The sequence below is a fragment of the Tribolium madens genome, unplaced genomic scaffold (assembly GCF_015345945.1).
Source record: "Tribolium madens isolate multiple individuals breed KSU strain unplaced genomic scaffold, Tmad_KSU_1.1 Scaffold_91;HRSCAF=231;Tcas5.2_LG7, whole genome shotgun sequence".
Classification (NCBI taxonomy): Eukaryota; Metazoa; Arthropoda; class Insecta; order Coleoptera; family Tenebrionidae; genus Tribolium; species Tribolium madens.
Genome location: NW_025401063.1, coordinates 9,500,647 through 9,528,113, shown reverse-complemented (window position 1 = coordinate 9,528,113; position 27,467 = coordinate 9,500,647). Strand labels below are relative to the sequence as shown.

The following is a 27,467-nucleotide window of genomic DNA, read 5'->3' as shown; positions in this document are numbered from 1 at the left end:
CAGGTGTTTCTAAGAATCTTGTATTAATATAATAATAATAATATTTTATAGTTGTTAGTTTAGATGATTAGTGATTCCAAAAATCAACATTGGAAGAGACAATTACAATAAAAAAATAGTACCTATTTTAATTTGCCTATAAAAGGTAGGTAGATAGAAAATAAAGTCTAACAATATTTTTAAGGAAGATGCTGTTGGCATTTATTAATTTTGTGTTACTATAGTAAAATGGAATATAAATAACCAACTAGCACATAATAGGAATCACTTTGATCGTTATTGGATTTAGAGACCTTTATAAACACTCTGTATACCTAATCTGTTTGTGTTTTTGACACTTGATGTGCTCTCTTATCATTTTTTCGAGTTAATTTTCGTGAAAGCAGGATATCGTTATAGTGAGATTAAAAATCGGAAAGAGGGAGAGAGAAAAAAGTGTTAAGGCAGAAATGTCCCGCAATGTGTGTGTTTGAAGGCCCCGGTCGCCATATTGGAAAACAAATTGCACGCGCTGCCTGTGACAGCCGCTAGATGTCTCAAAGAGCGGCCTCACAAAGCGTTTCTGTGTCTGACAACTTCAACAAGTTCGAGCTTCGTTTGTTCGCGTCATAGAAAAACAACCGTCGGATTACACTCTGGGATTGAAAATGTTGAGGCGTTCTTCGTGTGAGCATATCAGTTATCGAACGGTTTTCGTTGGTGCCTTAGTTGGCGAATGCTTTTGAAATGTTTTTAAAATTAATTAAAAGTTAGCCGAGGGTTAATTACGGAGACTGAGGATGGTGAACGAAACGTCGCGCTTGCGTCCACGTAGGTGCAAAGCCCGCTGTTGCATAATAACGGCGCGCTCGTGCATGAGCTTAGTCGGTATCGGGACGTCGATGCAAGTGACGACGCTGGACGTCGCGACGTCTCACCGTCGAGTTTTGCGCGCCATTTCAATTGTCAAACTTGAACGGCAGCGAGCGGTTCTTGTGTAAGGCGAATAGTATGGACGCTTGGACGCGGTTTTGAAAAAATATAGCAAATATATGAGGCGGGTAAGTTATTTCGGTACATTTTTTTTGTTTTTAAAGAGTTTCTTGTGAAAGCAGTATTTATATTAAAATTTATTTTCCCTTAATTTTTCATCGTCACGATTAAACTGACAACATGGCAATCTTGGTAATGGACCCTTCTTGACAATTTAAATTTTATTTTTAGCACGTAATTAATTAAGTTTAGAACTATATATTTTTAAAATTAATAAAACATAATGGTGGTATTGTATACAGGGTGCGCCAGAAAATTCTGTCAAAAAATTTTGACATTTATTTTTTGACATTTGACATTTTTTTATATCTATTTAATGATACTGATGATCTTGTATATGTTTTTTTTTACCATTATTTAGTAAAGGGACGAAAATTTTGCCAATAAAAGCAACAAATAACATTGAACAGAGTTACAATTTAGGATACAAGTTCCTATAGCAAAAAAACTTGGAGAATTATTTTTCCAACAGAAATAAATAGAGTCAAAGTGCAAACTTTAAACCCTCATAACTAGGAAATTTTTATAGACAATTTTTTTTTTAATTGAACCAAGTATACTTATAAGCCTCGCCTCAGGCGATCGCTTCAAGTCCCTTTTTTTGTCCTCAGTCGTAAAAATTCACGCTTGGTTGATACAGTCGACCAATTTTGTTTTCGAGGCAGCAAAGCGTAAAAAAACACCTTGTTAAACTGGTCAGTTGCGTCTGGAAGTCTGGTTCGGTTATGACTCGTGCCCGTCTCGTGCCGTTGTAATCAGGGTTGGCTTAAGTTTTCATTCCCTCGTGCGTGTTATTTTTTAATTTTTGGCAAAACGTCCTCATACCTACACGTGGTTCTAGGTATTAAAAATATAATAGATATATTTTATACATTAAATTCTTATTAGCTGAAGAGGACATTAAAAAAAAATTTTAATTCGAACTAGTACGTTTTTTATATAAATGTTTTTGAAACCAACCATGCATATCCAGTAAGCCAGCGGTGGTTGCAATATGAGGCAACCGGTTTGCATTTAAATCCGAATTGGTAGTATATACTGTCTGTTTCTGTCACATCTCTGTCCCTCTGCCTTAAAGATCTTGATTCTACTATACCTAAATACATTTTTTTAATTGGTGTGAGGTATGTGTAGTCAGCTGTTTTAAATACGGTTTACGTTTATGTATTGAGGTGAAAAAGGTTGACAAACGCTCAAAGACTAAATTGCATAGGTCCTCATATTTCGATAATGTTGGAAAAAAATTTGATTACACTTATAAAGAAAAAAGAAAGCACTGTAATGAAATAGAATATTTGTCGCGAGTACAGCCTGAAGATGTCCAGAAATAAGACCGAAACACATCATTATATATCTGCACAAAGTTGAGTAAAAACGCCGCATGCTATAACTACAGTAAGTATTTATTGCTAGATTTTGTTAAATGATACATTAGATGAAAATAAATATAAAACTTATTGTACTGACTAAAAAAATATGATCATGAGATTTACGGAATGGTTTTCGCATTTCGTAAGGAGTCCTATAAGGTATGTATTTAAAAAAATATGTATCTTTGTTTATGAAGCGCTAATCAATTTTTTGACCACGATTTACGAGGTGGTTATAAGTATTTGAGTATACCTCATGTTTATGTAAAAAAAAGCTCAGTAAAGTTGTGCAGGGTTTGTGTGTCTTTCTATTTTCAAAATTTATTGCGAATTATTCTTTCTTAATGTATTCTCAATTCGAAGCGAAGTTATCAGGGTATTCAAAAATACAATTTTTCGTATTTTGAGGTCTATTACCAAATAATCGAAAATACAAGTCTACAATACGTCATATAAACAATACAAACTAAACACCAACACCATGTGTGCGCAAATCCTAACTTCTTTCAACAACATTACAATCATTAGTTATTTTTACTGACTGAAAGATTCGTTTTCAGCCCAAGAATCCACTAGATTTTAAAGTCCGCTCAAATCAGCGAGAACAAGAGGCTTTATTGATTTAACCACAGTTTTTAATTATTAAAGTCCCCACTTTTTAATTTAATAAACACACACAGGTGCTGTTTTACAGATTCTTATCGTTAATAATTCACGGAAGATTCAAAAATTTACGTTCTTAAACCGTCATGATTTCTTTTTTTAATCATGGCTTTGTCGAAATACTATTATCATCACGCGATCTATTTTCGTTTCTGTCTATTATGGGTGAACCGAATATTAATATATGTACGACGAATTTGAGATGGGGGCCGAAACGCTGATCGTCAAACATCTCCATCCGCACCCGACCTAAGGCCGAATCCCAGATAATCCATCAAAAGACAAATAGTTATAAGGAGGCAATCGCAGTGGGCGAGACACAGGTGCGTTGTGGCCGATGGGGTGGAAAGATCTGGGGGCGCGCGCGCTTACTGGGTGCACACCTGACAAGGTTACACACACAACACACCTGCGCCGCCTCCTGAATCATCGCTACCGCCGCCGAACCCTTCCACATCGACAATGGAAATGACGAAGAGTGATGTACGGCAGCGACAACACCTCTAAGAAAAAGGGGTGAGAGTGTGAAGATTATCACAAGTTTTCGCCCAAAATTGATCTGAACGTAAATTAAACAATACTTTAATACACAGTTTAAAAGACAAAAGTCAAAGCTCCTAAATGGAAAAATTCTGGAGGTGTTGAATAAATTATGTACGTCACGCATATGTTGCAGCAAATTAACGTCGAATCTTTCGATGTTAAATGAACGACGTGACACGCGCAATTATCCATAAATCCCTCCATATAGGAACCCATTTCGCGGTTATTGTAAAAATATAATTACATTGGGGCGCGACCACATGTGGTCCTTAAACATAAATATCTCGAAGAGGGAAAAATGTATAAAAGCATCCATGGTCGATGATGGAAACGCAGCAAACATATCGCAGGTGGCCCTGTCGAATTGAGATATCCCAAACATTAGCAGCGTCCCGATGCTCGGGGGACATCTGTAAACAGCGTCGCCGCTCCCGACCGATGTTATTTATCTTTCTATCGGCGTCTTCTCTTGTGTATGCCGTCTCGCTTGCAATCGGACACGTGCTCCATCTTAATGGGTTAGCGCCTCAACGACCCCTGTCGACACTCGATAAATCGCTCGGAAATATTGTTTCGAAAAGGAAAATTCTTGATTTAAATTGGAAAGTGATGGCTACGCCTGGGACGATGTTCCACATTAACAGATGTTTCCTGTTTTTAGTTTCAGGACGAAATGAAACGTTGGGGTGCTTTCACAACACTTAATATACAGACGAACACCGAAGCCTCATCTTCATTCTCGAGGCAAGCGATAATTGCATTTAACATTTAACCGTTTTGGTAAAAGTATCTAATCAATATTTTCTCTTCTTTTTAAAAAGGCTCCCAGGATCACCTTAAAATCTGAGAATTGATACAAATTGTGAAATGTAAAGATGTGATGAAAATTTATCTTTTCGTAACTGGTTTCAACAAATGTTATGTCAGCCTACAGTCGGAAAACAATTTTCGCAGACCAACCTTTCGTCTCAACACCTTGGCTGTCACATGTGTTCGTTAGTATATTCCAGACGCGGCCAACTGTGCCCGATGAAAGACCGCGTGTCCATAGCTTGTTTGCACAAGTGGGATCTGCAGTGTGCTATCCTGAGACGCAGCACATGCCCCAGCAGACGTTGCCCACGCTCGAAAGCACACATTTTTCGCAAAAATTAATTCAACCAATCGGGGCGATATTTCGAATGATCAATGCCTGAATTGCTTAATTGGATCCTAAATGAGAGGGTTGCACCAAACGTCGAGTTTGTGCGGCGCCCCTTGCCCCTCCAGATTGCGGCCGAATTAAAATTCATACGGCTGAAAAAAAGCAGGTGGATGGGTGGCGAGGAGTGGGGGTCGAGTGTTTATGTTACTACTCAAGATTGTTGGGCCGGAAGCGCCGCGACGGCAAATGTTCGCAGAGATCGGCCAACTGCCGGGATTTATTTAAAACGCGTAAATAGAGAGTGTAGGAGGTAGGAGGAATTAAAAACTGTGGTTTTTAGCTTTAGCAAAAAATACTAACTTGTGTTTTATACTTCTTCGACAATTATATTAAGAGTATCTTTATTTCTAACTTAACTTCAGTTAATGTTAAATGAAATAATTTACATAAATAAATAAATAAAATTAATTTAATTTTTATGCAATATTTCTAAAAATACTCGTAAAATGCTCAAATAAAATTATAGAAGCACAAAAAAGTTATTGCATTGTGTTGTAAAATAAAAAAATCTTTTTCAAAAACTGGAAGGTTTAGGAATATAAAGTAACCACAGAATACAACAAAATAAAATAGGATGCCATAATTTAAACATTGCTCAATTCATTTCTAGTCAAAACTGTAAAAGAAGAGCACAATACAATTAGCCAACAGAGTAAGTGCGTAAATCTACCGTGCGATCAAAAAAATAATAAATTAGAGTAGGCGGTGATTAAAGTACTTCAGATGGCAATCCTGATTTCTAATATCAAATGTCAGCGGAAACTTTGACAAGTTTGCGTTTTATTCCTTTTGAGTGAAATCATGTTCACTTTAGAAAAGAAAATTTTTATTGCTGTACAAGATGAAAACGGCGAATGGTCATTTTCACTTCAGTTTGTGTGGAAAATTTCCAGCCCAGATTCCCAGCCAATGTGTTGCCAACTGTAGAATTTCATCGACGCCTACTCTATTTTTTTTTTTGATCGCATGGTATTTCATTATTAATAATATTCAAAATGCTTAGTTTTTATGAAACTTGCAATTTCTTATACGGATATCTTAAAAATCTTAAACTTTGATATACTTACTATTACAAACAAAGACAGACTATATTTGTTTATTTACTACGTGCTATGAAGTATAGTTGCCAGAAATACAGTAGCTATGTCCCCGGATCGGGTTAACAAGAGGAACATTTTTTTTATCTTTGATTTTACGCCAAAATTGCAAAGGAAAAAAAGTTTTTGCTTTACTTGAAACCAGCAAATCTGTAATTAAAACTTCATTATTCTAACTCAGTAGAAAGAAAAGTTCATTTTTCTCTTGATTTTGGACTTTTCTTTTTAAGTCCTATCACATTGGCGGTTTTATTCTTTTGACAATGAAGTTACTTTGACAAATGAGTTTACGCAACTTAAATAACAAAAATATTTGTAACAAACATAATTTTATTAAATAGGAACTGAAAGAAACAGCTTTAAGATAAAAACCAAAGTCATTTTTAACAAGAACTATCATTATTTAATTAATAAATGAATTGTCAAAGTGGCAAATAGTTGTCAAATAAATAAAACCGCCAATGTGATAGGAGTTAAAAGACAGAGAAAAATTATTTTAAGTCGAAAATCAAGAGAAAAACTAACTTTTCTTTTCACTGAATAAGAATAATAAAGTTTTAAGTACACATTTGTTCGTTTCAGGTGAAGCAAAAAATGATTTTCCTTTGCAGTTTTGGTGTAAAATCTAACATTTTTTTTTCTCTTGTAAACTCAATCCGGGGAATACTCGTAAAGTTTGTTTTCTTTTTAAATAGAAATTACCAAGTCAAAATTTTGGTGAAAAAATTGGTAGCAGCTTGTCTCCATATAGCCACAAATTCTGTTTGCACTTTGTTTTAGTCCCTAGAAATTTTGTTAAAAAATTGTGGTTATGTTTTCAAATTGAGATGTTGTCAAAATTTCGACTTTCATTAATCTTGTGTCCCTGTTTGCTCTTTGAAAGCGCTATAATTGAATACCTAAGGGCAGGCATCATTACCTAAGGTCTAAAGACAGAATTCAGTGCTAATAATTTTGATAAAAACACACCGCAAGTAAGTACAATGTTGTAGTCAAAAATGAAGTTCTTACTACAGAGACTTTCAAGAAAAAGGCTGTATAAACAGAAAAAAGTTAGTAGTAAGTAAGTAGGTATTATGATGATTGGCAATAAATTTTATGTAATTTATTGAACTGAGCCCAAAGTTGATGCATTTTATAAATTCTTCTTCAGCTTTAGTTTCAAAATTGTTACTTTTTCAACTCGTTTCTCAAAAACGATGCACAAGACATTAATTTAATTGCATTCTCTCCGAGATTCTTTCTCATTCATGTTTATTTTGTATTCTATAGTCAATTTTTTGCTAAAAATTGAGAATACATTAGCAAACCTGCATTACAAACTGCGTCTACATGTGAACGGGCCCTTTTTCTAACTTCCTGCTTGCGAACTATTCGTTTCCAAATTTCTAAAAACTGTAAGCAGTACCGAATTTGTTCCCTTTTTGGTGTTTCGTCTCTAAATTTTCTTACACAATTTTTTGTGTTGACGTTTAATGACATTATTTTCAAATTAATTCAAAAAACCGGAACTGGCAACTTCCTTTATTAAAATTACCATGAAAGAATTTACTAGTGGTGCCAACGTTAAAACTGTTTGGCATTTATTTCCATTTAAAAAAAACGACTGTATATCAAATCAGAGATAAAGTGATTCGCTTGAGGCAAAGTTGCCCCAAACTAGCCTTAAATCAAGCTAACTAAACCTTTAGTCGGAAGTGGTGGTTCAACGTTTCGCTCCCTGCCCTTGATAATTAAAAAAACTGTTGGAAAATATTTATTACTGCACTGTCAATAATATTGGATATTGGATATTATGAAAAAAATCATCCATTTCAATATTCTTTCTCATTTTTAGAATGGTCCTGTTATAACAAAATTGGTGCTTAAAAGAGATAAAAATGTTTGAAAATATGGGGCAGGAGTAATAGGTAAATGCCATCACGAATGACATTATTTAAATTATTTATCCTTATGACACCATATCTTTTTGTATTAAAGTTTTTTAATTAGAAAACCTCACCGACCAACACGCCATGGCTCGGCATCGGATCCAGGAATAGATCTCTGGTTGCCGCACATCCAAAATCCGTGATATTTAACATGCAACTATGCAGTTGTGGTATCAAAAATAAATAATTCGCCCCTATACCAGATGCGGCATATTGCAAAATTTCATCATCGTTGCCGCCATTTAATAATTGGCAATTACGATGTGCGTCACGTTTTTCTAGTTAGGACAGAAAGAGAAGGCACCATAATCGTGTGATTTTTGTTTTATGACGTCATCGTGTTTAGAATACTGAGTCCATCTGACCTAACCAGAAGAAAAAAATATATATTTGAAAAAATTTAATTATCGACGCGATGTCCATTTATCCTTATTAATATGTCATAGTTTACATGTGGGTTTTACAGGGTATGGAGCCGAAGCTTATCAAGGAGGAGAATGGGGAGAAGGATGGAGGCCAAGGGTACGCCGAGACGCCTAGGACGAGGGCTAAAGGTAAACAACTTTGCACGTTTGGAAAATGAGATCGATTAGCATCGACGATGAATTTTTCACGGGGATTTAGACAGGATTAAACGGTTCAAATGGAGATGACAGACGAATTCTTTAACGGAGCTTTAATTCAAACAAACTTTGCTGCTGAATTGTTTTAAATTCGTTTGTTTTGTATCTGTACAGTTGCTGCAGGCTCTTTTATTTATTTATAAATCAACTTTTGTAAACCAGAAAAGAATTATTGTGAAGTCTAATTAAAATTAAGACACAACAGGGCGCACCAGTTAGTAGTAAAAAAGTAATAATAGTGACTTCCGTTTGCCATAAAATTATTGAAATAGCAAACTACTGGACAATTTTTTGGACACATTAACCAAGAGCAACTTACAGTCGGCGTCGAAAAATGCTCTTTCTACTGAAATAATAAATTCACAGTTGTATAAAATTTTAAAAATCAATTACTAAAAAATATTTTTAATTACATTTAGTGCAACCTTCCTCTGAAATATCCCAAGTCTTAAAAATTAATCAAATTTCCAGACCGGCTGTGTAGGTTTGGGAAAAAGAAAATCGTCACCGCAGCCGTCTTTAAGACGAGATATTAATATGTATTTTGAATAGAATCGATAGTAAACTAAACAGTGAATTATTCCAAAACACACTCGAACTCATAATACCGCAAATGTCCTTTTCTTGACGCAAAACCCAACCCTGTCATCCTCTCGATACGGTCGCTTTTCGCTGCATCGTTGTCCTGTGCGAGGATATGTATAAAGGAACCAGATGGAAGGTTTCCAGTAGGAAAATATCGACTGAAACAGGTTGTTCTCTCGGTACACATTACTGGAATTATTGAATACAGCAAAGTGGATAAGATAATTATGGGGTTTGATCGACACGCGCTCTATAATTTCGTCAAATCGTGATCTTAGCTGCTTTGTTCATGGCCTCCGGGTTAAAAAAAATATTTTGTCGCCTTTAAATAATATAAATCGAATTCGTTCAAGGCCTGAGTCGCGTAAACACATTTCCGTGGAAAAAAAGACGAGCTATGTGACGAACGACGAATAATTGATGGTGGTCGTAAAAATGACATCAGCTTACAGGTATAAAGTTATTAATTATTATTATTAGTTATGTAAAAAGTAGTGCAGGTGTGCCGTTCTCAAGACGATTTGATGGGGCTCACCGCTTTATTATTTTATGTGAATATTTTATCAATCGAGGGTTTATGGCACAATAATGGAATCGTAGGTTTGCTTCTGACATGGATTGATTCGGAAAACAATTCTACGCACAATATCGGTCAAATAAAAATAAAATTTTTATTTGTAGCAGCTACTCTTGAACTGACACCTAAAAATGAGCAATTTCAACTTTTTGGCTTAGATATGCAATCAAAAGATAATTTTAAAAAGCTATTTTGCTACATTCAGCATTTGTAAATTTAAACAGCAAAAATCAATGAATCCGTTCAAGAATCCATAAAAATACAGTGAGGATTTTATTTCGCTGAACATAGCTCTATATTCAATTTTGATTTTTTTTATCGAAAACAATCATTAAAAAAATGAAAATAGAAATTTTTGCTTAACTTGACTAAGATAGTGTACTATCTTATTTTATTGATCATTTTTTACCTTTTTTTTAAAGCATTAATTTGTGGTTTAAATATACCACATGTCCCTAAATAAGACTTTTTCAGTAAATACCTCTGTCATAAGTAGCATAAAAATAAATTTTATTTTGTACTTTTTTTAAAGAGTGCTTTTATCAACTAATTGCAGTAGATAAAGTAGTCTTTTATCGTCTAGTGAAATAAAGTAATTTTTATCTACTGTTTATATTTTATCAACTAATTTCAGTAGATAAATTACTCTTTTATAGTCTTGTGAAATAACGTAATTTTTATCTTCCGTTTATATTCAAGAAATTCTGGTAGATGAGTACAAAATAAAACAATATATTATACACGACGATAAAGATTGTTTATCTACTCCTGAAAAAAGTCCACTCGTGACTTCGTCACTCGTAAACTTAACCTTTTTACTCGTAGATAAACAATTTCTTAATCGTCTTATTATCGTCTTATATTATTTACTTATACTCGAAAAACTATGATATAAAAACATATTTTTTCTTCGCGAATATTTTCAAAATAGAATATCAGTAGCTATTTTATACAGGGATGATTCAAAAGTGTCAGACCATCTCTAGGGTGGTGAACATTGAATTTAGTTAGCGGACCGGCAGATCTTGTAAAATTGAACAGATACTTGTTGAAAAAAAATCACCAATTTGTGTTTTAGAGTGTAGAAATCATTTAACAAACATGGTGATATGAAAATTGACAGTTTTTTTTTTAAAAGCTTGAAACAAAAATCTAATTTCATTTTTTATGCTTAGCTTTATGCTAGTCTTCTGTCACCATTCGAGAGTTGGTCCGACATTTTTGAATTATCCTGTATTTAAAGTGATTATAAAAATTAAGAAAATGGGATGATGTGATAATTTTAAGACAGTTTTTAGAGGATATGTATATTAATTAGTTTTTTAAATTGTTGTATCGTCTTCTTTATACAAAAGAATCTGAGAAATTATTATTTAACTGTGGATGAGTTTTTATTACCAAACTTATTAACCGAAGAAATGTTAACTAGGACCCCTCATACAGCTATATTTTTTATAAAAGAATACCTTTGTCACAAGGATATTATTTTCATAAGTAGAAAGTCTGTTACATATTAATTTTTAGTTTAGTAGAAATACATGATAGGCATACAAAGCATTTTTCTATTTGCACTTTTGAATATGTAGTAGTAATAAAGAATTTAATTCAAAAAGTATCGCGTTCTGAGCCAATTATTATTACCTGTTCGGCACGGCAGCTTTATAAATATTAATGTCCGGCACATCATAGATCACTTTAAATGGCTGTTTATGTTAAGGATTATCCTGCAATTTATAGATATTAGTGCAGCAGTGCCTCCGCGGGCATAAGACTGTTAATTGGGTACGAACGCACCTGAGTCCTGCCCTGTTCCCGCTTTGTTAACGCTAATATATGACCGTGCCATCGTTCACACTATAGAGAAATTCGCGAAATAACCAAATGCGCACTGTAATCGTCCTTCTCGTCACTCCATCACACCAAACAAGTAAACAGAAAACCATCAGAATCTTCCAGTTGCGACGCGAATTCTTCGTGAGTTGATTATAAATTCCACGAAATGTTTTTTCAACAATTAATGGTTTTTATAGAGAGGCGGCGTGCGTAAACAGGCCACAAGAACGAGGAGGGGTCCGCTATGGGGGTTGGGGACTGCGTGCAGTGAGAACCGGTGCACTTGTCGCTACAACGGTTGCTGAGAGCGTGCGAGTCGCTCGAATCCCCGGATATCCGCTTCGGCACGTTCTCCTATTAGCCGCTAATCCTCAGATACGGACGGCTTCGGGCCACAATGTTCCCACCACCCACTTGCTTTTATACATTTATTAAGACACAACGGATATTTCACACAAACAAACGGCCGAAGGGGTGGAAACACGTGGACAGTCTCACTAGATCACATATGCACAAGGAGGAAGGATAATTAATAAGACTTTCAGAATTGTTTTTTAATATGTATTAAGTGGCACAGAAATAGAAAAATAAAGAAGTAGCTAATAATGTTATTTACGTAACTATAGGTACATTATGCATAATTCAAACTTATCATAAGTCACAGTTCTGTCAATATTGTTAATGGTTGTCAGCGTTACATCTGTGACTTATTATCACAAGTCACAATTCTGTCATTATCACAAATATAGATTTTGTAAGTAGAAAGTATACCTACTTGATGCACATTAATATGAAAAAGAGTATACCTAACGGGTGTTTTTTTTTAACTTGGCATAAAAGCTATCCATGAAAGTTCAGTTGTGGCCGAACCATCGTATTGAAAGTTATTAATCTGACATTTGACACCTCACTGGGCGTATTAAAAATTGTGGTCTGTTCGCACAACACAATCACATCACCGCTCACTATGACACTAAATTTAAATAAACACCCGTTACTAATATCAACCACTTCTTAACAATTGAAGACTAGCTAGGGCGATTTTAAATGTATAAGGTATCGTACAACTCACTCGTGAGTTATTTTTTAGCTCATTGATATTTAGAAAGAGACAGATTTAATTAAGTAACTATATCAACATGTATGTATAAGACATTTATTTTTGTTTTAGACCAGAGTAGGCTGTTATTATTTTATTACAAATAGGTCACTTAAGAAAAGTACCGCACTCGACCTACGGGCTCTTGGGGTAAATCTTTTCTTGCGTAACTTTTTTGTAATATAGACTTGTTTATAGATACACTTAACACTTGTACCATAAATAACTATTTATGAACTAATTTACTAGTTTAATATAGTATAGTATTTTTGTGACATTAAAATTGAATTTTCTTAAAATCAGTGTAAGACCGAAGCAAGTTTCAGTTATTTCTCCACATTTATGAACAGCGGAAACGTGAATTATTCAAAACGTGATAAACATGCACCTAAATCGTCGCAGTTAATTCAGACTGCAAAACAAAAATGTAATAATTAATCTGTCAAAATCATACACGGAGACATCATAATATGAAAATTTCAGAGGCACATGAAACAAACATCACAATGCCACAAACAATTCGCCCAGTTCTATTTCAACAATGCATATCGGTCTGGCAGCTTTTTTCTCTTGTTCTAAAACAGAAAACTCGGTTATTATGATTTAATAAAAACCAAACAAAAAAATCACTGATTTATCTGCACATACGTACGACTCTGGTGGGTGTCTTTCATTTGCAATTATAGCGTCGAGTGGAGGAACAGACGAGGACATTATGTTTGAGATATGTCCGGGCCAGTGTAATTGACACTTGGTGAAGAAAAGCGGGGGTTCAAGTTGAAGTTAGAGGGCAGGAGCGTGCTATTGGCACGTCGAGATCGCTGAGTTCTGCCATGTGCCACCTTTCATCAGCAGGAACGCCGCGCCGGATCTGAGCTAATTGATGTTGGATTAATTAGCAGGAATTTATCTTCTTCTTTCTTATATTCAAAATATCTGAGAGAACCAAGTCTAGGACCAAATACTAATTTTTTTTACAAATTTCCATCATCAAACTCCACCATTTTTCTAAATTTTGCAACATTTAGGAAGTGGATTCGTGATTATTGTTGAAATTGTACCTCTACTTTCCGTCCTATATTTCGATAACTTACTCTACACTGCTTAGTACGGGGGTGCCCTGCTATGGCGGTACCCGCTTCAAGCTTTCTTCCATTCCAGCATATATCCGACAAAAACCAGAACCGAATATAAAACCCGTATGGCCCGCTTGAAAACCGTGGACTTAATTGCGAATCTTCATACAGTTCGCAAATTTGCAAGGGACCAACCCGCAGCGATGACTCCCTTTATCGCCGCCACCACCGCCGCCACCGCTATCGTTATTATTAACTCGTTATCATCGAGGGGCTCTTCGGTTTAAACAAATCGTTATTTTTTTCTCTTTGCAACCGATGAGAGCCAGCTTGTCGCTGACAGAAAACAAAAATATGCTTGCAAAAATAGGGAAATAAAACAATGGGTTGTGGATAATAATCTAGAATTCCACTGACCTAAAAATCTAAAGAAAATACGATACTTAAAAAGATTGGTTTTATTGGAACAGTTGCATGTAATTTGCAACTAATATTATTTAATAACAGCTCAATGAAGAAACGATGTCACACTACAATTTGTCATTAATAATTTAAAAACTAATTGACACTTATTGGTTGCATTTTTTCTCGTTATTATTATTATTAATAATGATGTGCAGATAATTACGTTGTGCATTTAAGATACAATTGAAAATAAATAATTAAATCACTAATCGATATGCTTTTACACTATCATCTAAAACTTTTAAACATGTAATTACAAACCTAACCCAAAGGATGCAATTATTTAAAAAAAAATTAAACATGAGCAGTTATACGAGTACGTACGTATGTACCAATCCATTTTCAGGTTAAAAATCCGTCTACAACAAATAATAATTATTTGTTTAATATTTTTAATACAGTATGTCCCCCGATTGTGTTTACAAGAGAAATTTTTTTATCTTTGATTTTACGCCAAAACTGCAAAGGAAAAACATTTTTTGCTTCATGTGAAACGAACATATCTGTTATTAAATCTTCATCATTCTGATTCAGTAGGAAGAAAAGTTAATTTTTCTTTTAATTTTGAATTTAAAATAATTTTTCTGTGCTCTTTAAATCTCATCACGTTGGCGGTTTTATTTTTTTTTTGATAACGATGGCACTTTGGACAATTACTTAATTAATGGAATAATGATGGTTGTTGTTGAAAATGATTGTGTATTTATTATCTTAAAGCTGTTTTTTTGATTTGGCGTTTATTAAAATTATAATTACAAAAATTTTTGTTATTTAAATTAGGTAAACTCATTTGTCAAAATGAAATCGTTGTTACAAAAGTAAAAGCGCCAAGGTGATGTGATTTAAAATGCACAGAAAAATAATTATATGCCGAAAAATCAAAAGAAAAAGGAACTTTTCTTTCCAATGAGTCAGAATAACGAAGTTTTAATTATACAGGGTGTTCCATTTTTATTGTTACAAATTTAACCAGGTGATAGAATATTCAATTTTAAGATAAAAGTTTCCTATAAACATATACTCGTATCGAAAAATTTTATATAAGGGAGCCACATCCCTTGAAAGGGGTGCATCTTTTAATAGATTTTTTCCAATATTTCAGAAACCATCGTGGATAAAATTACAAAATTTGGTACAACTTTTATACACCCAAATGAATTCAAAGATTAAATGTCAAAAAATTTTTACTCAGGAGCGTCCTAAGCTGGGGGATTTAGGGTAAAAAGTACCCTAACTCTTTTGGCGGTTGGTTTTTACCACTTTCAGCCACAAAATTCTAAATTTCATAGTTTTTTCCAAAAAAGAAGTCTCTTGCGTTTTTTAGATAAAACTTACCGTTTTTGAGTAAAATCAGTTTATAATTTGTCTTACAGACCATAAAGAGGATAAAAATTAAATTTGTATCACCGTTTAAGAAACCCGTGATTAAAAATTTCGACAACTGATCTTTAAATTCGATTAGGTGTTTAGGGGATGTCACTCGCTTACGTAATATTTTTTGATACATGTTCATAGGAAACTTTTGTCTTAAAATTGAATATTCTATCACCAGTTTAAGTTTGTAACAATAAAAACGGAACACCCTGTAGATTTGCTCGTTTCAGGTAAAGCAAAAATGTTTTTCCTTTGCAGTTTTGGCGTAAAATCATAGATAATTTTTTTTCCTCTTGTAAACTCAATCCGGAGACATACATAGGAGCGACCTAACAGTTACATTTATTTAAAAAATTCTTTCTAAAACGTAAAGCAAAGAAGGTATAGACTTTTTCTTATTCTTATCCTACATTCCCTTCAAAACCCCTATAATAAACCCCAAAATCTCTTTTATGAAAATCGCTATATTTGCGATAAACACCGCTAAACAAAAATATGAATTAATCACGGGCTTCCAGCCGGTTTAAGTCCTCGTTTATCGCGTCATTCCACAAAGTAATTGCAGGAATATAAAATGGGGTATGTATTTTGGAGTTTGCGGGGGTGTATCGTTATAACCTAAAAAGTGACAGCGAATGCGACAGGGTCCACACTGCACAGAGCTGATATGAGTATCGTAACGAGAGGAGTTCGCGATTACTCTGCCTGACACCACGGCAAAATCACCCCAGTGTCGTCCAGTGCACCCTCACGTCATAACCGCCACCGCAAAACTGCAGTTCCCCATTTAACACCTTCCAAACCATTAACGCGCCACTTTGGCCACCATTCGGCCCAATGCATCGTTGGTATCGTTTAGAGGAATGAGTCGTCCGTCGGGGTTGTGTAGGGGCGGCTGCTCCGCCACTGACGCTGGCTGAGAATCTGAGCGGAGCAGGCGTCCGGTGGTCGGCAGACGGCGATAAGACACGTCCCAGGGGCAGGTTAGTCTGGCTTAGATGTGCCGCGTGCCACTGTGCTTCGGAGATAGTAAGGGGTGGAGGATAGTCGTAATGTGTTTCTCCCCTTCTTCGCCAAGATCAATTCGCTTCTAACTAACCTGCCGCAACAGCACGTGTCTCGGCAGGATATAAGGACCAAAGCAAACAGTGAATGTTGACGTTTGTAATATCAAAAAGGAATAAACCTGGAAGGGTTGGGATATTTATTTTAAAGTAGAATAACAGCATAGAGGTGGGTCGGGGAGTAGCTGAACAAAAGCCACAAAGGAGGCGCAGGTGGACGCACGATTGTAAAGTTTTTCTTTGGGTTTTTGAGAAAAATCTAACCTGTGGTTGTAGCCGCACTTCCAGACACATTACTCCCATTTTATAAGTAACCCAATTAACATCATAAAGTTATGGTCTTAAAAATACCGGTATAAAAACCATATTAGAGTACTTACACTCTGGTTATAGAAATCACGAAACACACCGTACTTGTTGATTTTTTCTTCTTTAAAACTGTTGTAACATAAAAGTTTTTGAACCACAAATCACGAAATGTATCCTTTTTGTGATACTTGATTGTTATTTGATCATATCCATACTGTCTCAATGCTTGTTATGGCAACGATAACACCCTAGGCTGTTAAATCGTTGTTGGGTATGCATGTATTGCTATGCAAGTTTGACATTATGATTTTGAATAATTTTACCAAAATCTTTGATAGTCGTTAAAATATAACTTGATCAAAGCCCCTCCCTTATGTGGTTACCAATGAACTGTAATCAAAAGGAGCGTAAGTCACACTGTTACATTTTTGAAATGTCACATTGAGATTGAGTTGAAATTAAAGTTTAAATCTGAATTTGGTGTTTTCTGTCCATCTCAAAGGAAGTACTTCGTAATAGAAATGAATCTAAAACATGCTCCATAATTTATAGAAACAGAATTTTTAACATTAATTCATAGAAAAGATTATTCAGTGTAATTTTTGTTCGGATACGATTGATGGTTTGCTGGTTGCTAACAATATAAAATGGACAGAGCATTCATCTTCTTACACTTTAGTATCACTGTAGTATCACGTAAACTACTCAACGACAAATAACAGACGCCATTGATACTATGTACATACAATATTGTCTGTTATTTGACTTTTTGACGTTAACAACTATAAAAGGTCTTGACGAAAATACAAATTTTTTATAGATAATTTTTTATTTTGTGCTAAAATCGAGTAACTTCCAAAATAAAAAATAGCTTCTTTACAAGCAATAAGGTGTGGTTAAAGCATGGAGGAATAGAATCAGTTTTTTTTCAATACAATTTATAGTTGCCGTTTTTATAATAATAGTTTGTTTTATGATTTATCACTTTGGTACAACTATCTACAGAACGATCAAAAACTCTTTCTATCAAGTAGGCGTCCTGGTTAAGAACGTATGTTGCATGGCAGTTCGTATGTTATCTAGATGTCAAAAAATTATTTTATAAAAACTATAACATTGAGCTAATTACATTGAATTATTCTATGAAACGTCTCAAAACAAACTAAAATAAGATTTTGTTGGTGTTTATTCATAAAAATCGTTCACCACGGTTTCCTGTCATAATTTACATAAAAAATATTTTGACATTTCTCATTTGTCATTGTGACATTTTATTTTCCACAGACAAACGTCTTAAATTTCTACGCTTGCTTGATAGACAGACTTTTTGATCGCACTGTATATAAAAAGATCTTTTTTAAGAAATTCATCAATAGCTCTGACACGAATTGCCTTTCAAAAGTATCCAAATAAAGACTTTAACATTTGTCTTGTCCTAAGTCCTCCTCAACATTTCAATATTATGGTGAAATACGTGGGTACGCTAAAACACCTAAAAACGTCTGATTTAGCGATTTAGCAACTTATACGATACCAAAAAAATCTCAAACCTCCTCTCCCTTTTTCACTTTCTTTAACCGCGATTTCGGCGCCCCATGAAAATCCGAACGCCGGAAACACCTGTAATTAAAATGTCTGGAATACAAGTAACCTGTTGCGAGAAAGAATCGCTTATAAATCGTAAATTTCAGCTTCGCGTTCTTTTGAAAGAGGTCGTCGATGGTGGTGGCTGCGGGGGTCTTTGTGGTCATGGCAAAGCAGTGCTGTTGATTGAAATACACTAAATGAAAGCCATTTCCATTCGATTATAACACTGATGTTGGATTTGATTGCGTATGGTATATCGTGCGCGACAGGAAGGTGTCAATTGCAGGTAGGTGCGGTGCCGCGATCAGTTATCGAACAGATCAGAGGTGATTGTTTGACCGTATCGGAGCCCGAAACGCCTCCATTGTACTGCGCCGCTGGCGAGATTAACGAGTCAAGAGCACTCGCGTGAGGGCGGAGTAGGATGAGGAGAAAACTGCTTCCATTCAAACGATTTTTTTTATAATTTTTCGCGTCTCAGGTAAACCAACTACATTAGGTACTTTTTTATTATTCGGCACATTCTGAATTCAATTTTAACTTTCAACTATAAATTTACTCCCTGTGAAATATCACGTTTTTATTATTAAAACTTTGTCCAAAATTAACAGGTGCGCATTTTCAAATAAGGTCAAAACCATCTTAAAAACTTCCAATCAATAATAAAACATCCCTAAATGTGCTGATGGTGCACCAATAAGAAATCTGCGTCTGTCGTTTTCTGCAATAGTTGATAACATTAAAAATGTAATAATGAACACGTTGAGGCAGTTGCCCATTTGACACATGTGGCGCGTTCCGAGCCGTCATCTGGCCTGGATTCCTCCGATATGCAGACGCTTGCCACCAGCTTCTATGTATTTGAAATAAATGTCGTAAAAAGGAGGAAAAACTCCATTCGGGGCATACATGTTTCTGACACTTCCGAGTGGTGTTCGCTCGGACCGATTTTAATTGATCAAAACAGTATAAATTAGGGAATTATTCAGGCTTTGGGCTGACGATGAGCCAAACCGCCAGTTTTTGGTGTATTTCACGGTAAAATTCGATGTTTTGTTGTTGGCACCAGTGCCAGCGGTGACCGCAATACTTTATGACACAGGCCATGTTGTCGGGCCATCTGCGTAGGCCATGTGTGGTCGTGCGCTATTTAATGGGGCCCTAATTAGGACACTACGTACAAGATTCGGCTTTTCTTATAGCAACGAAGGGTAGCTGCGGTTTATCAATTTCAGAAGATTCAATTAAGAAGTAAACAACCCCTGGTCTAAACGCTTCGGCGCGAGTAAATTTTTTATTAAATACGGTAAACAGTAACAAAAAAGATAATAAAAAATACCAAGGGTGCAATGAGGAGATTTTGGACCGAAGAAATGTTTAAAGCCCAACGTTGGAAGACTTTTAATTTTCTGAGGGCCAATTGCCAATTATGTCTGTGGTATATACAAGGGCCTATAAAACCCAAATTATGCCCGCTTTTGGAAGCTTAGAATTATAGTATCTTAAAAAACAAGTGTCTCATATTTTGATACGAGTAGCTTGTGACACGAACCACGCAGTGGCGAGTGTTACATTGCACGAGTATGCAGCCAGTGACAGCAAAGAAATTGCAAAAAAAGTGTTACGAAGTTGCATTTTGAGCAACTGTTTTGAGTTACACAAAATTGGTCATCGTGACACCGAAATAGAGAAACAAGTTTATAGTTCCAAAATACAATGAACAGCATTTTTTTCAAACGGAATTTTTTAAGCAGGCTGTTTTTCACAAGAATTGATAAAGCAGATTCTCGTTTAGTAATAGTTTATCATAAAAATCAAATGTTTGCGTATAAAATTTGGTAGGGCATACATTTCAGGATTACGATAAAATTGTACTTTAAAACTAACGATTACTCCTATAATTTTAAAAATAAATGTTTGCATCTTATTGAATTTCAACTAATTAAACTTAAATTAAAAATAAAGTTTTGGTGTATTTTCCCTAAACGAAATCCCGCGTCAGGCCTCTCTGGGTTTTTTCTTGGGATTCTTTTCATGCAATAAAAGAAAATTTGCGGTATGATCACCAGGCCATCCGCCGATGTCAAATATATTCGGAAAACTTGTTCAATCAAACCAGGCCGAGGACATATCCTCCCTCGACGCCAAGCACATACGCGGCGGCGGCGGCGGCGGCTCTTTCCATCTCCGCATTCAGAATAGTAGGAGACCATCTGTCTTTTATATCAAGCCGGCGGCACTTCTTAGGCTCTTTGTTTTCCGTAATTAAAACAAAAGTTGACAACAGATGGCGGCGGCGCACGTCGCCGCTACCGTCGTGCGCGCCCCGATTGTTTTTTGTGATAGATTGCTTTGTCTGTATTGTGCATAGTTTTGATTGTTTTTCGCTGCTTCTGAAAGGTAAATTTATTAGCGTCACCCGGTTCTGATTTCTATCAGGGGTGTGCACGGCCGACTTTTCCGCACCCGGACGGGGGCTCATTTTAATTTATCACTGACAAAAGGATTGACTAGAAACCTATCGGTGAGGAGAAGAAACGGAACTAGCAAATTTTTAACTTGTCCAAGTCGAAGCGGGCCATAAAGCTCAGGTGTCGCCGCTATTAAAATTAAATACTGCCAACGAACACGATTCTGGAAAATGTGCTTGCAAGCAACCCAGATTTGCAGATTTTGCTATTGGTTATTGAGATTAATAAAAAATTCAATAATGCTTTAAGAATGTGACAAAAATATGGCTCTTGTGTTCCAGCCGTGGCCAAAGATTGCTGCAAAACTCCGGACTCTCCGGAAGGCCCTCGACAAGCCGCAGCGCCTCTTTCACCCACCCAATCCTCACCTCCTCGACACCCTACAAATGGTACTTCTTCGCCAGTCAACAATGGATCCGCCGATAGCCTAACACCACCACTGCCCGCCTCTACTGTTCTGTCGGTCAACTTAGATACTGTTCAACCACAGCAGTTCCATGGTAGTAGCTATTCGAACGTTACCAGACCACTAGTCAAAGTCAAAAGGTTCTTGAGCACTTTGGTGCAATTCGGCTGCGATATTGGACCCGATATAGGCGAAAGAGTCCGTAGTCTAGTACTCAACTTAGTTGTAAGTGAATCTTCTTTTTTTCCTAGCTGCTTATTCTTAACCCACAGTTCTAATTATAATTGTTAATGGCGTTGGGGTGCATGTTGTGCAGAGCTCGAATTTAAGCATAGAAGAGTTCCACCACTCGCTGCAGGATGTCACCAACTTCCCTCTGCGTCCATTTGTGTTGCCGTTTCTGCGGACGCATCTGCCGCTGCTGCAGCGTGAGATCCAGGCTTTGGCTCGTGCAAATAAGCAGGTAAAAAAATACAAGCACTTTTCGCTTGTTATTGTTTTAAGGAAGTTTAGGCGAGCTTCGAGTTAAAGTAAATAATATATAGCGAAGGGTGGTTAAAAGAAAGAATTACTTTGCACGTCCTGTATAAACAGAAGCTTGGATAGAAATTAAAAATAAATAATAGAGGAAACCTGAAAGCAAATGTCTTAAACGGTTACATAAAAAATGAGCCGGTCGAGATCAATATGCAAATCGGTCGACGCAAAGCAAATAAATCAAGGAAACTCAATAATGGATTCAGTACAGTCGAAACAAATCAAAAAATAATTGTAAAAGTTCACGGCGAGATGTTATGGACGAAGGCGCAACTTTTATTGTTCCTTCACTTCTTGTAACACGTGGCTTTTACAATTTCCATTAATTAAACCGCTCAGAAATATTCCAATTTCCGATATTACCTATAATGGAAAAGACGATGTTCTCCAGATTGCACCAAGAGAAAAAACTAAGTATTTCGACGAAAGTCGGCACTCCAACAAGTTATACAAAGTGATTTGTACACAGTTTATTTTAAGTCAAACTTTAATTTTGAAGAAGGAAATTGGTACTGGGTCATCAGACAGTGTAATATAAAATTTCGGAGAATACGTGTAAATCAAACATACAGCCTGTCTCTTAGCAGCCATCAAAAGTTGCACAATCAAAAATATCTGCAGGTGTAAATTCCATTTTAAATGCAAGATATCGTCTGATTTAATGCAAATATCTAAACAAAGTACTGCAACTGCTATGATGTTTCTAATAACTATTTTCAAATTTTCTAAAGAAAGAGATTTAAAGATGTGGTAGCGCAGATCGCCACCTGTCAAGTGTGTGGGGAATCTAGACCTTTACACCGGGGGCTGGGAATTTGCAAAAATGTTGTGCCTCTTTTTCACACAAAGAGATTTAAGCCAGACACAATTTTGAAAATTCAAAAACCATCATATTACATACAAACTCGTAATTATTACATACACGATTATAATTAATAGGAGTATAATAGTACATATCTAATAATTATTTATGTACGAGTATTAATAAATTTGTTGGATGTTTATATCTTTTAAGAGCGACAAATTTTCAAAGTCGAGGGTCTCAAATAGCCTCCATGGTACTACAACGTTCTATGTTTCACCTTAAACTAAAAATTTTAAATATGAAATGTTAAATGATAAATGATTAAGTGAATATACATTATCATGGAAAACAAATAGTAGCAACCTCTACTGCCCTAAGGCATTATTCCGTTCATAATAGACCTCAAATGGTAGTCATTATTGTTCAATAATGAACAGGTGAGACATAAATTACATTTTTTGAAGCGCTTTTAACATTGTTTCATTAATGAAACACACTTATATACAGGGTGAATCAAATCTTACCGTCAACTCTAAAATGTCAATTTCTAAGTAATTTGTAGAAACATGTCAAAACATACTAGTTACTTATGTACCAAAGGCGTAATAAGAAGATTATAGCCCCAGAGGACGTCTAAAGCCCTACTTTAGGAAGACTTTTAATTTCGCATGTTTTGATTGAGTTTGGAACTACTACTAAAATAATTTTGCTATGACCTATTCAACAGCTACGCAAAGATAGAGACTGTTTATAGTCGTAAAAAATAACTTGATCAATGCTTCGCCGTTACGTGGTTACTAATGAAAAGCTGTAATCAAAGGTAGCTTAAGTCACAATGTAACTTTTCGAAATGTCACGTTGAAATTTAGTTAAAAATCGAGTTATTTGTATTACAAGGGAGGAAAGTGTATCTTTTTCTCCCACAGGTGTAAGTTACTAGGTTACTAGGTAACCACCCAGTGTAATACATATAATTTTTCCTCCGATCCAGCAAGAAAAACTTCAAAACTAAGAACTTCTCTTGAGATACCAGTTTCGCCATTAAATCTAGCAGTATGTTTTTCCGTTTCTATGGGGAAGGTAAAATTATTTACCTCCCTGAGAGGTTTCATATACAGGATGTTTAAAAAATGCCGCACTAAAACTATGGTACGCTATCTAGTAGCATTTGGTGAGTGAGGGAAAAAAATTAAAAAACTTCTTGATGTTAAATTTGCACGTGGATGAAGGTTTATTTTATGGTAAATCTGGCAACTGCGTGAACCTACCTTGAGAAAATCAAGAGAGTTGCCATGGAATAATTCGATTCTTGAATTCATTGTTACCTTTAATCTAAAACAACACGTCTAAGCTCTAATAATAATTAGTATCTGTCCCTTTTTCGTTTTTTTTTTGAGTTGTAATCATTTCGTTTTTTGTTTCAGTCCTCTTTGCAGTACATCCGTTCTCACGACCATGTGATCCTCGATTCGACCCACTCGCCCTCCGAACTGTCCGAAATTTTCATGTCGAACGAGACGCCCCTGGTCGCCGGCCTGAAACGCCGCGCTTCTGACAGGTAAACTCCGAAACACGTAATCCATCAAACCTTGAGCAAGCCTTGCATCTTCCTCTCGAAAATTCGGTAGAGGTCATAGTGACGCAGGTCGAACCGCTATATTCAATAGTCTGCATGCGACCGTTTTATTAAAATGAGTAATGGTTTCTTTCAGTTGGCGGGCCGTTGGCGCACGTTGCGCCGCCGGTGCCATCTGGCGGGAACAGCACTCTTTTTACCAGGAAACGTCCCCCTCCAACCACCCTTTTTCAACGTCACTTACACGGGCCTCTTGCCTTTTAATTACAACCCTGACGTGAACTTTTGAAATTTTAGGACGAAAACGTTAATTTCTGCTTGTTTGTGTCATGTTAATCAATCGCTCGACGAATTTCCACTCTTTCAACGGCTAATAACGTATTTATGGGAAGTGGCGGGGGCGCCCTAGCTTTCTTACGGGATGTTGTCGGCTTTTCAAAGAAGCGGATTTGTGGGACCAAATTCGCGATATGTCGCTAAAACAGGTGTTCGTATTTGAGTATTAAGAGAATTGGATTCTGATGCAGTTTTTACTGGTAACTAACTGACATTTCCATCAATCCGCGCAGAATTAGAAATCGATTTTTAACGAGATTCGAATGTAAAATGGAACTTAAATAATAATCGAGAAATTGCTTCGGTTAACATGAAATCGATAAAAGGAAAACTGAAGTATTAGACCGAGAAATTTAACATGCAACAGTGGAAATTTTATCGGGACGCCTTAGAAAGGGTTTTGAAGAAATAGCAAATCCTCTTTAAAATATTAAATATAAATAAAATATTTTGCAAAATTGTTCTCCCACACTAGCAATACAGTTTCTTATCATTATTACACCAAAATTGGACTCTAACTCCACATACATATACATATTTGATTTGAAGTAAAAAATGGTGGATGCGCCGGGTTACAATGGAAATTACAAGTATTTTTGTATATAAAAAAATAAAGTATTAAAACAAAATATTAGAACAAAATATCCCATCAAATATCATATTAATTGTTGAATTCAATTGAAAATAAAAAATAAATTTTGATGTCTTATTTCTACCCTTTCAAACCTTTTGTTACTGTGGATTATTATAGATTACAATATTTTTATAAAAGTATTGCTAATAGGTTAGATACTAGGAGTACTATTTAGTAAGTTTATAAAAAAAAACATTATTTATTCTTAACAAATAAACTGATCAACAATTGTAGTGGTGATTAACTATTTTTTGAAAATTTGCAATTAAAATGTATGTTAAAGTAATACAAATACATACTTACTGTCAATAGACACGATTTCGAAAGTTCATTATGCGTTTGTTTTACATTATTATTTATGTCCTTTTTTCTTTAACGATAAAATGCAGGATTGTGGCTACAATACCTTAATAAAAGCCGTATCTCAAGACTTTATCAATAATTTGATAATGAGTCATCCAAATAGAGTGTAAGACATAATAAGAGACAGGGGAGGTCCAACGCGATAACACGATACTAGGTTTTTAGAGATTTTAATTTTAATGACTATTTTCTTCAGTTTTGACTGTGAAGGAGTAGAAGTTTATTTATTGCAACTGTTTTTTCTAATATCCATTTCAATTGTTGAGCAGTTTATAACACATATAGGCTAAATTGGTTAGAACGCAACATTGCAGTTAATTCTTTTCTTTGGTTTTTGTGAAAAGACAAAGATGGTAGGATTGTAATGTATAGAACAAAAAATACTGTAGATACTCAAATATTATTTTTATTGTTTTATAACTTATACATTATGTATTCACAGCATATACGAGAATGGCACGAACGGCCAGCCACACGATTCCCAAGACTGCCTCTCTATAAAACGTCCCATGAACTCTCAAAATGCCTTTCTATTCTCCCACCAGAGCCTCCTCCTACCGAATATGTCGTCGGCAATCCCCAATTCTCACTTCTTCGACTACAATCAACACAGTCATCTCCCGCAACGAGTCGAAGATAATAACAACACCCCAAATCGAGGTGACGAAGAATGGCGCAACATCCACGTCATGCTCAACTGCATTCTGTCCATGGTGGAAAAGACAAAACGAGCTTTAACAATCTTACAACAAAGAAATAGTCAAGACTTAACCAACGAATGGTTGAGAAAACAAGACGTCAGTGTGGATCTCAAGAAAGCTGCCAATGAAATAATGGTCCAAGCGGTTCGGCAGACGGAGGATCGTGTCGCAGAAGTGAGAAGAAGGGCCGAAGATGCGGTCAATGATGTAAAAAGACAAGCAGTAATCGAGCTGCAGAAAGCCGTTGCGGCTGCCGAAACGAAAGCCAACGAACTCGTAGCTGCGGAAAGGGCCAAAATGGAGAAACTTCTAGCCGGTGAGTAATTTTCTATTGTGGTTGCTTCTAAATTAACGAAATACAACAGAAGCGAGGAAACATGGCGACGAAAATCAAGACACCCCAGATAATAGTCTATCACCACCAGCTTCACAACCGCAGCCTTCGCAACAAAATGTAAGTTGTGTTTGAAGTACTATTTCTGCTAATTTTTCGGTTTTAGTCATGTTGGAACTGCGGCAGGAAGGCCCACGAGACCTGTTCGGGCTGTAGCGTAGCTAGGTATTGCGGCCCCTTTTGCCAACACAAAGACTGGGAAAACCATCATCAGATATGTTCAAAAGAAAAGATGAGACCTTTAAGGACGTCGACTCCGAGTACCACAGCGCCACCAACACACGTCAATCAGAACGAATCGGTCAAATTCAAAAAGTGACATTTGAAGAAGGGTCGCAAGTGTAGGAAATTTTAACCATCATTAACTTAAATCATTAATATAAGCATGCTGAATCATCGTTATTACGTTTGTTCCTCATTAATACCAAAGAAGCACAAGTAGATTTCTCTAGGTGTCTTGTATCTGTAAAGTCTGTTTGTTGGGCTTGCCTTTGGGGGCTCACACCTCTAGATCTTGGGTAAAGACACTCTTTTTTAGAGCGAGGCGAATGGAAAGGAAAAAAGTTGCTTTTAGAGCAAAAACCAAAACAGATCTTTTTTCAATATGTAGTTTCGGGGCCCGCACGAGATAACACTGTATAATTCGACTACCAGATAATCATTTTTCTTACCTTACCAAAAGAACAACACTGAAACTACCGTGCGATCAAATAAAAAAATAAATTAGAGTAGGCGTGGATTAAATTCTACAGTTGGCAACACATTGGCTGCGAATCTGGGCTGAAAATTTTCCACACAAACTGAAAGTGACC

At 35.8% G+C, this 27,467-nt stretch overlaps 1 protein-coding gene across 1 annotated transcript; it reads left to right on the top strand.

The window, feature by feature from the left end:
- The first annotated feature begins 623 nt into the window (after nt 1-623).
- LOC123011217 (protein CBFA2T1) lies at nt 624-27,467 on the top strand. Its single transcript, XM_044408564.1, has 8 exons — nt 624-1,040; nt 8,307-8,394; nt 21,185-21,534; nt 21,626-21,772; nt 24,076-24,209; nt 26,003-26,577; nt 26,627-26,715; nt 26,762-27,467. Exons 1-8 carry the CDS (start codon nt 1,032-1,034, stop codon nt 26,972-26,974), a joined length of 1,605 nt encoding a protein of 534 aa, XP_044264499.1. The 5' UTR covers nt 624-1,031; the 3' UTR covers nt 26,975-27,467.